Source organism: Colius striatus, chromosome 11, assembly GCF_028858725.1.
Source record: "Colius striatus isolate bColStr4 chromosome 11, bColStr4.1.hap1, whole genome shotgun sequence".
NCBI lineage: Eukaryota > Metazoa > Chordata > Aves > Coliiformes > Coliidae > Colius > Colius striatus.
This window is the reverse complement of record NC_084769.1, coordinates 18,076,654-18,090,512: the sequence shown is the minus strand read 5'-3', so window position 1 is coordinate 18,090,512 and position 13,859 is coordinate 18,076,654. Positions and strand designations below refer to the sequence as shown.

The 13,859-nt window shown below is 61.9% G+C and overlaps 3 protein-coding genes across 3 annotated transcripts; 2 read left to right on the top strand and 1 right to left on the bottom strand.

The window, feature by feature from the left end:
- The first annotated feature begins 577 nt into the window (after positions 1-577).
- Positions 578-4,363, top strand: LOC104552473 (tubulin alpha-5 chain). The gene is made up of 4 exons (XM_062004966.1): positions 578-626; positions 2,569-2,791; positions 2,957-3,105; positions 3,297-4,363. Exons 1-4 carry the CDS (start codon positions 624-626, stop codon positions 4,266-4,268), a joined length of 1,347 nt encoding a protein of 448 aa, XP_061860950.1. The 5' UTR covers positions 578-623; the 3' UTR covers positions 4,269-4,363.
- A 1,790-nt stretch (positions 4,364-6,153) lies between these two features.
- LOC104561203 (tubulin alpha-5 chain) lies at positions 6,154-9,938 on the top strand. The gene is made up of 4 exons (XM_062004463.1): positions 6,154-6,232; positions 7,793-8,015; positions 8,468-8,616; positions 8,827-9,938. Exons 1-4 carry the CDS (start codon positions 6,230-6,232, stop codon positions 9,796-9,798), a joined length of 1,347 nt encoding a protein of 448 aa, XP_061860447.1. The 5' UTR covers positions 6,154-6,229; the 3' UTR covers positions 9,799-9,938.
- Positions 9,939-11,035: 1,097 nt separating this feature from the next.
- On the bottom strand, positions 11,036-13,572 carry STK16 (serine/threonine kinase 16). The gene is made up of 7 exons (XM_062004464.1): positions 13,487-13,572; positions 12,501-12,720; positions 12,287-12,420; positions 12,093-12,213; positions 11,917-12,012; positions 11,729-11,850; positions 11,036-11,636 (listed from the first exon to the last, which is right to left on the bottom strand). The coding sequence occupies exons 1-7, from the start codon at positions 13,570-13,572 to the stop codon at positions 11,498-11,500; spliced, it is 918 nt and encodes a 305-aa protein (XP_061860448.1). The 3' UTR covers positions 11,036-11,497.
- Between the last annotated feature and the right edge of the window lie 287 nt (positions 13,573-13,859).

Here is a 13,859-nt window from a genome sequence, read left to right as displayed (position 1 = left end):
GCTTGTCTCCGAAGTATTTATTCTGCCTATCTTTTCGCTAGGAAGTCTCCTGGGTGTTCCTCGGGGTCCTGGCGTGGCTGGCAGAGACTCAACTCTGTGCTCGCCCAGGGATCTCATCAGCACCTCCACTCTGCAGGAGCCCAGCCTCGAGCCAGGTTCTTTGCTGATTTTCCTTCCTGAGCTCCCGGAAACTTGTGCTGGTTGATGCCTGGATGGTGCCTCACGCCAAGAGGACACCCAGTGAGAAGGTGCCATCTCTGCCCCTCAGCGGAAGCCCCTCTGCCAGAGCAAGCGTGGCAACACCAACGCTTTTGGTCTTTCCCTCGAGGGGACGCTCGCGTCTCCTGTGCCCCTGCGAGGCCGGGGGCTGGGCGGAGGGGAGCCGGGGGATGCTACCGCTCGCCGGCCCCGCCGGGCAGCGCAGCCGCACCTACGGACATGGATGCAAATACGCGCAATGTACGCAAAGCTATGGCAGCGCCCGGGCCGGCCTGGGGCGGAGCGGCCCGCCCCGCAGCGCCGGTGCCGCCCCCGCTATAAGGCTGCTGCGGCGGGGCCGTCCCGGCCGTGCGGAGCTGCGGCGGCCCGGGGACGCGCAGGTCGGCGGCAGTGGCATCGGCATCATGGTGAGTGCCGGCCCCGGGCTGCCCCCTCCCTCCGGTCCCGCCGGTGCTCCCGGGCGGGGCCCTCCCCGGATCGGGCTGCGACCCCATAGTTGTACGGGGCGGGAGAGGTCCCCGAGAGCGGCTACCGCGGGGGGTACCCGCCCTGCCTGCCCTGTCTCTGCCTCTTCTGAGCCTCTCCCCGGCCCGGCACCCAGCAGCCTCTCTCCTCAGAGCGTCCTCTTGCTCTCGTTTGACGTGCCCGAGGCACGGAGGTCACCAGCCAAGCTCGCCGTGTGCAGGGGCTGCTGTTTGGGCCGGCCCTCTCACCTCTCCTCCCTCTCATAGCCACGGTTCCCCCTATCTCCAGCTGGGAGGAGTGTGCCCAGTCTGCCAGCCGCCCTCACTGCAGACCCACAGCTGGTCCCCGGGAGCAAGCTGCGGCATCACCCTCGGGTGCCAGGGGCTAACCCAGGGGTGGGCATCACTGTGGGGGAGCCTCTGGGCTGCCCTGCCACCACGGTCGTGCCGCAAGCTCTGGCTCTTCAGCTCCCGCTGCTCTGGAGAGCATCCCAGCCCCAAGGTGCCTGGCGTCCTGAGCCAGCCCTTGCTGTGAAGAGGGCAGAGCCTGCTGGCTGGTGACCAGCACTGCTGCTTCCCACAGAGTCAGTCCTGGCTGCTGCACGTTGATGGGATGAGATATAGTGACCAGCATAACCCTCTGGCCCTTGCTCTGATTCTCAAGGTCCCTGGCCAGGGATGAGTCTTTTCTTTCTTGTGGTCATCCAGAGGTGCTTGCAGCTATGTCAAGTGTTTGCTGTGCACTTCTGCTGAGGATCCTGGAGCATCCTCAGGACTCTTTGTTTTAAAAGACCTTTATAGTCCTGCTGGGAGCAATAAGTGGGGTGTCACTTTGCTGCTCCTCGCACCTCAGCTTTGGGAAGGGTGAGGAGAAGGACTCCTGCTTCTCACCCTGGGTATCAAGGGCTCATTTTTCTATCACCCATCACTGTCACTGCTGCCTCTGAAATGCAGCACTGAAAGCACCCTCGATGCAGAGAGCCAGGACATGCTGTAACCCATGCAACTTCCTCAGACTGCTGTGCTCCTGAGAGCAAAATGGCTGGTCCCAGCAGCTTCCTGCCAGCTGACTCACAGCGGGGCACCCATGGCTCTGGAAATCCGGTTTGGTTTGGATGCTCTTCTGCCTCAGTTGTGCCTGATGACGCACTCAAGTCCTTGGTAACAGCAGGGCTGAGGTGCTGAATATTTTGGTTCCTGTCAGAACGGCTGCAGGCTCTGAGGTGACTCACCTGGACAGATCAAAGCTGCAGAGCCCACCTCAGCCAGGCTTCCTCTGAGGGACCTGGGACTGCCCTGGAAGCCCTGAGCTAAGGGATCCTGCTACATCAGCCCTTCAGTTCCGTTACAAAGTGCATCTAATGCTTCCTCCTCCTCTAGAGCTAATTTAGGGAAGCCAAGCCTCAGAGCTTGGCAACCATTTACTGCTGCAGACCCTCCCGCTTGCCTGGCACCCATCCTCAGTGCCACCACCTCCTCAGCTCTCAGCACCCAGGTGATGCTCTCTTGTCTCAGCTCTGTCGTTGGAATAGCAACAGGAGCTGTGCCAGATGCAGGGGGTCCCAGCCCTTAAGCCAGGTGGGAGTTTGGGCAATGATGATACTCACTGGGTGCCTCCCAAGGCTGTGAGTTGGGAACGGTACAGAGAACATGCTGACCTCGTGTCTCAGATGGCAGCAGGTGGTCCTCCATCTCCATGGGCTGCTGAGGTTGGGAGGCATAGCACCAGGTTCTGGAGAGGGCAGCAGGCTGGGATGGACACAAGGCACCCAAGGCTACAAGGCGGCGTGTCTTGCCCAAGCTGACAGGAGCCTGGGCTGCGTGCCACCTGAGCCATGGCATTGATGGTCCTGGCTGGGATCTGACCCTGCCTCCTCCTCCCCAGCGTGAGTGCATCTCAGTCCACGTGGGCCAGGCTGGCGTGCAGATGGGCAACACATGCTGGGAGCTGTACTGCCTGGAGCACGGCATCCAGCCCGACGGGCAGATGCCCAGCGACAAAACCATCGGCGGGGGCGACGACTCCTTCACCACCTTCTTCTGCGAGACCGGGGCTGGGAAGCACGTCCCACGGGCCATCTTCGTGGACCTGGAGCCCACCGTCATTGGTGAGTGTGGCAGTTGGCACAGCCCGGGGTGGGTGGCACATGACTGGTGACAGTGGGCACTGCCTCTGGGAACAACCTACTGTGGGACAGTCTCTGGGGTGGCTCTGGTCACCTTTCCCAAGGGTCAATAAGAAAATCTCTTAACACTGTGATCACCTCTCCTAGACGAGGTTCGGGGAGGAGTCTACCGCCAGCTCTTCCACCCTGAACAGATGATCACCGGCAAGGAGGATGCTGCCAACAACTATGCCCGTGGGCACTACACCATTGGCAAAGAGATCATCGACCAAGTGCTGGACAGGATCCGCAAGCTGGTGAGTGACTGCAGAGGTGGGATGTGTTCCCCCGGGCTGGGCTCCAGCATCCTGCTGGGGATGGGAGCATGGGGCAAGCCCTGCTATGCCTTGGGAGGGATCTGTGGCTGCCCAAGTAGGTTTGACAGTTTCAAAACTTCCCTCCATCAAAGCCAACACATGGAGGAATCTTACTTGGTGTCTCTCTGCAGGCTGACCAGTGCACAGGCCTCCAGGGATTCCTTGTGTTTCGTAGTTTTGGAGGTGGCACCGGCTCTGGATTCACCTCCCTGTTGATGGAGCGTCTCTCTGTTGACTACGGCAAGAAATCCAAGCTGGAGTTCTCCATCTACCCTGCACCACAAGTTTCCACCGCTGTGGTAGAGCCCTACAACTCCATCCTCACCACACACAGTACATTGGAGCATTCAGACTGTGCTTTCATGGTGGACAATGAGGCCATCTATGATATCTGCCGCAGGAACCTGGACATCGAGCGCCCAACCTACACCAACCTCAATAGACTCATCAGCCAGGTGGTCTCATCCATCACAGCTTCGCTGCGCTTTGATGGGGCCCTGAATGTTGACCTGACCGAGTTCCAGACAAACCTGGTGCCCTACCCTCGCATCCACTTCCCCCTGGCCACCTATGCTCCTGTGGTTTCAGCTGAGAGAGCTTATCACGAGCAGCTGTCGGTGGCCGAGATCACCAACTCCTGCTTCGAGCCGGCCAACCAGATGGTGAAGTGCGACCCTCGCCACGGCAAGTACATGGCGTGCTGCCTGCTGTACCGCGGGGACGTGGTGCCCAAGGACGTCAACGCCGCCATCGCCACCATCAAGACCAAGCGCAGCATCCAGTTTGTGGACTGGTGCCCCACGGGCTTCAAGGTGGGCATCAACTACCAGCCGCCCACGGTGGTGCCGGGGGGAGACCTGGCCAAGGTGCAGCGCGCCGTCTGCATGCTGAGCAACACCACGGCCATCGCCGAGGCCTGGGCTCGCCTGGACCACAAGTTCGACCTGATGTACGCCAAGAGAGCCTTTGTGCACTGGTACGTGGGCGAGGGCATGGAGGAAGGGGAGTTCTCCGAGGCACGGGAAGACATGGCCGCCCTGGAGAAGGATTACGAGGAGGTGGGGCTGGACTCCTACGAGGACGAAGAGGAGGGCGAGGAGTAGAGCAGCCCCTGCCGAAAAGGACCGTGCTCCTTCCACGCGTTCCCTGCACAGCCCCTTTGCAATAAACCGTTTCAGAGCCTTTGTGTCTCCCCCTTCCCCCCTGAGCCGTGTCGGTTTCTTGCCAGGTCAGGTGTGTGGTGAGTGCTTCAGCTCTGCTGCTGGTGCTGCTGTGCTTCCTCCCAGCGCTCTGCTGCAGCTCCGGCTTCCTCCTTGTGTTGGTAAGAGCTTTCAACCAGGGGGATATGGCCCTGACACACAGCACGCTCTGCAGCAGTGCCATGTCCATCAAAGGGATCTGGTGTGCTGCTGATGGTGTGACGTCTCAGGCATGGAGCCTTGTCTGGGAACACCTCTGCCTGCTTCCTGCCTAGCTTTGCTGGTGCTCTGTCATGCCCCTTGGCCACATGGCCACACTCTTCCTACCCCAGCTCCTGTTCCTCAGTGTCACCGTGCTGAGCCCTCTACCTTTCTCCTTACCCTGCTGGTGGTGAGAAGGCTGAACATCAGCTCCTGGCTCTGCTGCAGACTGGAGATTTCTGTTATCTGGCACACTGGGTCCAGAGATTAATTTTCCCTGCTTACCTCTAATGCTCTGGCTATATTGACCCACAGGGCTGTCCTCCCCTGCCCTCCTCCTCCCGGCATGCACTCGAGGCAGCTGGAGGGGAAAGTGTGAGCCAGCCCTGGGCCACACCGACATCTGGAGCACAGCCAGGCGCTGGTGCCACTGCGCAAGGCTGCTGGCACCGTGACAGAAGGGCTGGGTCCGACTGAGTGGTGCCTGCCGCTGTGCCAGGGCAGGAGCTGCTGCCCCTCACACCAGGCACTGCTCTGATCCCCTCCTTACCAAGGCCTGATTGTGGGGCAAGGAAAGACTCTGCTTCTCCAGGAGTGATCTCACGGCAGGGATACTTTGTGTCTTCACAGAGGTCTGACTCTGCTCTGTAAAGTCTTAGGGGTTGGAATTGTATCCTATTGGTGTTCTTTATAAAGGCTGACCCGCATGTCTTCTCTGGGTCCTGCTTTGGGGGACACAGTAGCGTTTCCTGGCATGCAGAACCCCCTTCCCCCTGAGGCAGGGGTAGCTATGTGAGCCCATGCCTTGGCAGCCTGGACAGGGCCCTCTCCCTGCTGCACCCTGGCCGTGGCAAATGACAGAGCCCACACTGATGAGCCACACACCCCCAGCAGCGGGATCAGCCCTGGCCCCTGTAGGGTAGGATGTGCTAGCCAGGGCTTCCACGGAGCTGCTTCTCCCAGAGTAGTCACAGGACATTAACAGCAAACAGGCTGTGATGACCCTTTTCATTGCAATTGGGCAAGCCTGCAGCCCTGATTTGCCGGGCTGATCTGCAGTCTCTCAGAAGTAGGGCACTGCCTTCCTGGCCCCATCGGGAAAGAAGGGCAGCCCTTGACCAGAAGTTCCTGAAGTACCCATGGCAAAGGAAGGTTTTGGGGGCAGCCCGGGCTCCGGAGCATGATGTGTTATCTCTTAACACGTTTCTCCTCCTTTCTGCTGCTCTAGAGGTGAGGACATCACAGGGTGTCTCTAAATCCCGAGGGAGCTTGTGGCAGGGCAGGATAGAGGCTGTTCTACCTGCTCTGAGATCCGTCTCGGTGTCTGCACACCGGCTGTAACCCCCGGGAGCTGGAGCCCAGTCGTCCTGCTCACAGCTGGGCTGGATGCTCCTCGCGTCTCTCCCGGTAGAGGAGGGAGAGCAGCCCCGGCCCTACACTGCGGAGTCCGTTCGCAGCCGGGAGGAACCCAGGCAGGCTCCCGCTGCCCTCGAAGAGAGCACTCCCGCCCTGTATGCAAATATACCCAAATGAAGAGAGGCGCGACGGCGACAAGCCCCTCCCACCTATAAGAGGGCGCTGCGGAGGTGATTGCAGCAGCCGCAGCTCCGCGCCGAACCCCGCCGTACAGAGCCGCCGGGAGAGCCCGGACCCCCCGCCTCAGCATGGTGAGTGCGGGCCGGGCAGCGGGCACGGCGGCGGAGAGGGCGCCCGGTAGCCTCCCCGCGACCACCGGGCACGGCAGGGCCGCCGCCACCAGCCCCCTCCTTCCGCGCCGTGACCTTGGGCAGCCCCGCCGGCCCCTGCACGGGGACAGCCGTGCCCCCCCGCCGCTCTTGCCCGCTCCCCCCGGGCCGCCACCGGTGCCGGGGCGCCTAAGACCACCCCCGCAGCGGGAGACGAACAGGGGGCGCGGGGGATAGAGCGGGGGGGACTCTCCTCCGGTGGGGAGCGGTGGCCGCGGACGGACGGGGACAGCTGCCGGGGGTGGAGGCACCAGCCAGGCACCGAGGGCCGGAGCTGGGCGCTCGGCGGGGCTTCCCCCGCGATGGGCGGGCGGGGAGGGGTGAGCGAAGGACGCGGGGGTCCCGTCCCGCCCGGCCCGGCCCGGCTCGTCGGGTCTAGCAGCGACGGAGCGGGCAGAGGCCATTGGCCAAACCGGTCGATCGCCGCTGCCCTCGCCCGTCGCCGTGGCTATATTTAGCTGCTTGGTAAGGGGACGGGGCCGTACCAGGAGGCGCAGCGCCGAGCCCCGCCCGCCGTGGCACCGACCGTGCTCTGCCGGGGACCCTGCCCCGGGCCGACCCTCCTCCCGGCGGGATGAGTCCTTGACCTCCGCCGGCACTGGACCGCGGCTCAGAGTCCATCGCGGCTCAGGGCATTCCGCAGCCGGGGAATGCGGGAGTGAGGAGCTCTGGGACCTCCCGGCTGGGTCGTGGGGTCCTGGCCGGAGAAGCACGGAGGATGGGATGCTGGGAGTAGCAAAGCAGAAATGCTACAGCTAGCAGAGGAGGGATGCTGGGGTAGTGGAGCAGACCTGCACCTGCAGAATGGGAGCGCAGGAGGCACCTCTCCAGCTTGCAGCTTTCTCCCTGGCACTTCTGCCCACTCGGGTTTTGCAGCATAGGGTTGGGACTGCATAGCCTGGGGAGTCTCTGTGCTGCTTCACAGGCTACTGGGTTTCACAGACAGCCCTCCTCCAGCTGCTCCCCCACTGCTCATGCATCCTCAGGACCCTTTCCTTACCCAGGAGGTTGAGGCTGAATGCTGACCTGTCTCTGGAGCATCAGGCAGAGGGATTGTGTATGTTCCTGCAGCTCAGCTACTCCCTGGGCTGCTGTGCATGGGGAAGGGGATGAGGCTGCCAGGGAGCTTGGCAGGATCTGGGCATGGGGAGCTTGGTCAGGCTCTGCTCCCTCCACTGCTGGAGGACAGCTCTGGCCAGAGTTCGTGGGGTTGATGGACCATGACGCAGGCTGAGTGGGAAGGATGCCAAGGCCAGCTCCTGAGTTGGCGTGGTGCCTGTGCATGGCTGAGGGCAATGACAGCTGTGTAGGGACCCTTAGGCATATACAGGAGGTCACCCAAAGGAAAATGTGCTCCCTGGGGCTACTGGCTAGGGCAGGAGCCATGCAAGTTACTGTGGTACACTAGCACTGGGCACAGGCTTTTGTTGGGTGGGCAGAACAGAGCTGTGCCGGAGTCTGACCCTGCCTCCTCCTCCCCAGCGTGAGTGCATCTCAGTCCACGTGGGCCAGGCTGGCGTGCAGATGGGCAACACGTGCTGGGAGCTGTACTGCCTGGAGCACGGCATCCAGCCCGACGGGCAGATGCCCAGCGACAAAACCATCGGCGGGGGCGATGACTCCTTCACCACCTTCTTCTGCGAGACCGGGGCTGGGAAGCACGTCCCACGGGCCATCTTCGTGGACCTGGAGCCCACCGTCATTGGTGAGTGTGGCAGTTGGCACTCCAGTAGCAAGTGGCTGGTGTTTGTGGTCTGCCAGCAGCATCCTGCACTGAGTTCAACCCAAGGGCCCTCCTTTCCCCAGGACAAGCCACAAACATGTGCACCAGCTTTTATTCCTAAAGTGTCCTAGAGGCAGTGGTGCTGAGAGTCTCTCCTGCTTCATGTGCATGGAATGAAACCAGCCCAACCGGCATGGCAGCTCATGTTGGGCTGCTGCAGCTCCCCATGGGTGGGAGAAGGTGAGCTCCTGCAAAGGGATGTGGCAGCAATCACCCTCTGCCAGAGAAATCCGATGCCTGTGGTAGACCTGCTGACCTGTGAGTCCTTGGCAGGCAGACACGGTGAGGGATGGGCATTCACACCCACTGGTCTACTTGGTGGCCTGCACAAACCAATAGTCTCCACCAGGCTCAACCCTCCCTTGCTCTCCTAGATGAAGTTCGGGCCGGAATCTACCGCCAGCTCTTCCACCCAGAGCAGCTGATCAATGGCAAGGAGGATGCTGCCAACAACTACGCCCGTGGGCACTACACCATTGGCAAAGAGATCATCGACCAAGTGCTGGACAGGATCCGCAAGCTGGTGAGTGACTGCAGAGGTGGGATGTGTTCCCCCAGGCTGGGCTCCAGCATCCTGCTGGGGACTCAGAGCCCACTGCATGTCTCACTGTGTCCTGGGAGGGATCTGCAGGTGCCCGTGGCAGGGAGAGATTATGTCCCGAAGGACCACTGAAAAGATAGATGTTCATAAACAGATCCATCTTGGAGGAATCTCACGCATCTCTCTCTGCAGGCTGACCAGTGCACGGGCCTCCAGGGATTCCTTGTGTTTCACAGCTTCGGAGGTGGCACCGGCTCCGGATTCACCTCCCTGTTGATGGAGCGTCTCTCTGTTGACTACGGCAAGAAATCCAAGCTGGAGTTCTCCATCTACCCTGCACCACAGGTTTCCACCGCTGTGGTAGAGCCCTACAACTCCATCCTCACCACACACACCACCCTGGAGCACTCGGACTGTGCCTTTATGGTGGACAATGAGGCCATCTATGACATCTGCCGCAGGAACCTGGACATCGAGCGCCCAACCTACACTAACCTCAACAGACTCATCAGCCAGATCGTCTCATCCATCACAGCTTCGCTGCGCTTCGATGGGGCCCTGAATGTCGACCTGACCGAGTTCCAGACCAACCTGGTGCCCTACCCTCGCATCCACTTCCCCCTGGCCACCTATGCTCCAGTCATCTCCGCAGAGAAAGCTTATCACGAGCAGCTGTCGGTGGCCGAGATCACCAACTCCTGCTTCGAGCCGGCCAACCAGATGGTGAAGTGCGACCCTCGCCACGGCAAGTACATGGCGTGCTGCCTGCTGTACCGCGGGGACGTGGTGCCCAAGGACGTCAACGCCGCCATCGCCACCATCAAGACCAAGCGCAGCATCCAGTTTGTGGACTGGTGCCCCACGGGCTTCAAGGTGGGCATCAACTACCAGCCGCCCACGGTGGTGCCGGGGGGAGACCTGGCCAAGGTGCAGCGCGCCGTCTGCATGCTGAGCAACACCACGGCCATCGCCGAGGCCTGGGCTCGCCTGGACCACAAGTTCGACCTGATGTACGCCAAGAGAGCCTTTGTGCACTGGTACGTGGGCGAGGGCATGGAGGAAGGGGAGTTCTCCGAGGCACGGGAAGACATGGCCGCCCTGGAGAAGGATTACGAGGAGGTGGGGCTGGACTCCTACGAGGACGAAGAGGAGGGCGAGGAGTAGAGCAGCCCCTGCCGAAAAGGACCGTGCTCCTTCCACGCCTTCCCTGCACAGCCCCTTTGCAATAAACCGTTTCAGAGCCTCTGTGTCTCCCCCTTCCCCCCTGAGCCGTGTCGGTTTCTTGCCAGGTCAGGTGTGTGGTGAGTGCTTCAGCTCTGCTGCTGGTGCTGCTGTGCTTCCTCCCAGCGCTCTGCTGCAGCTCCGGCTTCCTCCCTGTGTCAGTAAGAGCCCTTTGCCTCCCTGGAGATGTGGCTTACATCCCACCGCACTCACTGCTCCAGCTGGAAGCAGGTACTGCTTCTTTCTGTGATATATGGACCTATGGTATCTGGCCCCCATGGTATATGGCCCTGTGTGGTGTTCTGGAGCTCAGGGGAGCAGATTTAGCCTGAGCAGGAAAAGACTGGCAGCTGCTGTGGCTTCTCCCCACATGCAGTCCAAGGGTAGGTTGGCTCATCTGGAAGGATAATGGTTGAAGCAGTAGGGGCAGTCCTGCACCCCTGTCCTTGTAGTCACAGTACAGAGGCCGAGCTCAGCCCTGCAGTGCCACAGGCACAGCCCATGAGGGCATCCAGCGCGGCAGCAAACCCCACGGCTGCTTTACTGCTCTGTTGTGGTGAGAGGATTAAAGGAGGGGAACGCCCCCTGTGAAACTGCTTGTCTGCATCTCTTTTTTTATCCTACCTCTGTGGGCAAACTGCTGCGTGTCCCTGTGAGCTCCTCCAGCCACAATGCCCATTGGGCTAGTGGGTGCCCCCAGTGCTGGGGTGTTTGTGCTGTCCATGGGCTCTGCTTGCTCCCATCGAAGCAGGGCTACTGCCCCTCCCTCCAAATCTGCCATAGCTCTCCAGCCTGGCCACCCACCTCCTTCTCCTCAGGCAGCTGTGCAGTTCTGCCTGTAGCCCTGCCACCTCCTACCTGCCTGTGCTGTGCTGAACCCCATCACGTGCTGCTCTGCCCCTTCTCCTTTCTGCTCTGCTGAGCCTCGAAGGCTCTGAACAGCAGCGCCTGGCTCCAGCTCCAGAGCTGGTTGAGCTCCAACTGGGAGTGTGCTGAGACCAGGGATTAACTTTCCCTGCTTACTGCTAATGCTCTGACCACGCAGCCTCATCAGGGCTGTCATCCACTGCACCTTTCCTCCAGCACTGCTTGCCCACTCAACCCAGCCAGTGTACCCTGCTCCCCTCCTGGCCCTGGCGGGATCCCCTCCCCACAGACATGGACACACCATCCACACCGCTGCAAGAACATCTTTTACTCCAAACACAAGGCAACGTTGGTGCCGAGAGCAGCAGCAGGGCAGGTGCTGGGTGCCCTTGCCTTGCTCCAGCACCATGTGGGGACCTGGCCCTCAGCTCTGCCCTTGGTCAGGGGTGACCCTCCTTGGGCGCAGAGCTGTGGGGCCGCGGCTGCCATTCCCTGGGGTGGTCCCATAGCATCCTCCTCTGCAAGCCCCAGGGGGGTGTGGGGCAGCAGCAGGCGAGGGCCCCATGTTTAGCAGCAGGTCACACTTTCACAGTTCTGGGGTACAGACCAAGGCCCAGGTAACAGCACTCAGGGCACAGAACACTCCAAATCCAACACACCTCTGGCAGAGAGCAGCAGATCTCCCTCGAGTGCTGCTGTCCCCTCTGCGACAGCTCCACTGGGGAGCAGGGGCGAGGACAGCTGCTATCCCCCGTCCTCGGGGGGTGGGCCAGGCTCAGATCTGCGTGGTGTCCTGTCCCACTGGTGCTGGCTGCAGCCCCTCCAGCTGGTGGAGGACCTCATCGATACTGGGTCGCTCCTGGGGGTTCACCGTCATCATGGAGGAGAGCAGGCGCTGCAAGCCAGCTGAGTACCTGGAGGAAAGACGATGGGGCAGGGGAGTGTCCATGCAGTGCATAGCACAGGCGGCTGCCTGGGAGCACGGTCACCCTCGCCAGCCCCTCACCTGGTTGTAGGGGGCAGGGTGATGGGGTTCTGCACCGCCAGAGCCACACTGTCACCCTTCTGGAAGATAGCGTCGTAGGGGCCTTCCCCAAACATCATGCAGTACAGCACACAGCCTAGGGACTGGAGCACAGGGCATCAGGGCAGCCCCACAATGAGGGGCTGGGGGCTGAGGGGCCTGATCCTTACCCAGATATCTGTGCGCTCGTCTATGACACACTGGCTCGGCACCGCAAAGAGCTCGGGGGCACGGTAGGAGATGGTGCAGCGCTGGGCAGCCCAGTCCTGCAGAGAGGAGGATGAGGGTAGGGATGAAGGGCTCGGGGTAGGGACAGGATGGTAGGGTGATGTCCCAAAGCACCCACTTGTAGGGCCATGGCCTCCCGAGAGCTGTTGACCTCGATGCGAGCTTGGTTCATGGAGCCCAGGTCCATCAGCACAGGCCGGTCATCCTCATCCAGCAGCACGTTGGTGGGTTTGAGGTCCCTGTGGGGATGGAGGTCACTGCCTGCCCACTGGGCCCCCTGCCACCCCCCAGACAGGGCTGCTGGTGCCCCACCTGTGCGCATAGCCCTTGCTGTGGATGGCTTGCAGCCCACAACAGATGCCATGGAGGATGAGGAGGATCCTCTGCTCTGGCATGAAGGTGCCTTTCTCTCGCAGTGCTCCCACCTCGCTCCAGAGGGTTCCCCCCTGGAAAATGCAAGCAGCTTGTCACTGCTTCCCACTCCCATCAGTGAGGGAGTGGGGGCAACTGGAGGAACCCCCCTCACCTTCACATAGGGCAGGAGGAGCCAGGCTTCATGCTTGGCACCCTTCTCCACCATGCAGTGGGCCACCAGGCGCAGGATGTTGGGGTGGTCAAAGAGGCCGTGCATCTCCACCTCGTGCAGGGCAGCCTGGCGATCCTCCTTGTCATGGCACAGGATGCGCTTCAGGGCATAGAAGCGCCCATCCCGCAGCCCCTCCACCAGGTCCACATAGCTGAAGCCCCTGCAAGGAGACAAGCACGGTATGGGCTGGATGTCACACCACTGCCCCTGTGCCCAGCCTCAATTGCTTGTCCTCAAGCATCTCCCCACCACACCTGGGCATCACACATCCCCCCAAGTATTCCCCCTCTATATCTGAGCACCACTCCCATACCTGAGCATCCCTCTGTGCCTGAACATCCCCTATACTTGAGCCATCACCCCCATGTCTGAGCATTCCCCCATGCAAAAAGCATCCACTATGCCAAAGCATCTCCCTATGTCCAAGTATCTCCTTTCATGCATAAGCACCTCCCATGCCTAAGAATCCATCAGACCTGAGCACCCCTATACCTGAGCATCACTCCATGCCCAAGCATCCCCCCATGCCCGAGCATCATCCCATGCCTGAAAATCCCCTCATGCACAAGTACTCCTCATGCCCGAGCACTCCCCCATGCTCGAGCCTTCCCCGGAGCCTGAACATCCCCTGTACCTGAGCATCATCCCCCCCCCCCCCCCGAGCATCACCTCCACTCCCAAGCATCCCCTCGTGCCCGAACATTCCCCACGCCCGAGTATGCCCCGACGCACAAGCACCCACTGTGCCCGAGCACCGTTCCGTGCTGAACGTCCCCCCCATGCCCCAATACTCCCCATGCGCGAGCACCCCCAACGCCCAAGCACCCCTTCTGCCCGTGACCGCGCACTCCCCCGCCGCACAAGCCCCTCCGCATCGCCCGAGCATGCCCCCCGCTCCGCGCCCGATCGCCGCCCCGGTGCCGGACCCCTCTGCCAGGCGGTGCAGCAGCAGGTACCGCGCTCCCCCCAGGCTGACGGTGCCGCGCGAGCAGACGCACAGCGCCTGCCCCATCGCCCACCCGCGTCATCGCCCGCCGCCGCGCGTCACGCGCCGCGTCACCCGCCACGTCACGCGCCGGGCGGGGCGGCGCGGGGCGGCGCGGTGTCACCGGCGCAGTACGTGCCCCGCAGCCCGCCGGAGCTGGGTCCGGTGAGACGAGCTCCGGCGGCCCGGCCGGTGGTTCGGGTGACAGAGGTGCCGAAGTCACCCCTGCAGGGCTCGTTCCCAAGGGCATCGCGCCGCGCCCTGCCCTGCGGCACCTTCCCGGCATCCCTGTCACCGGCTCTGTCAGTCACCGG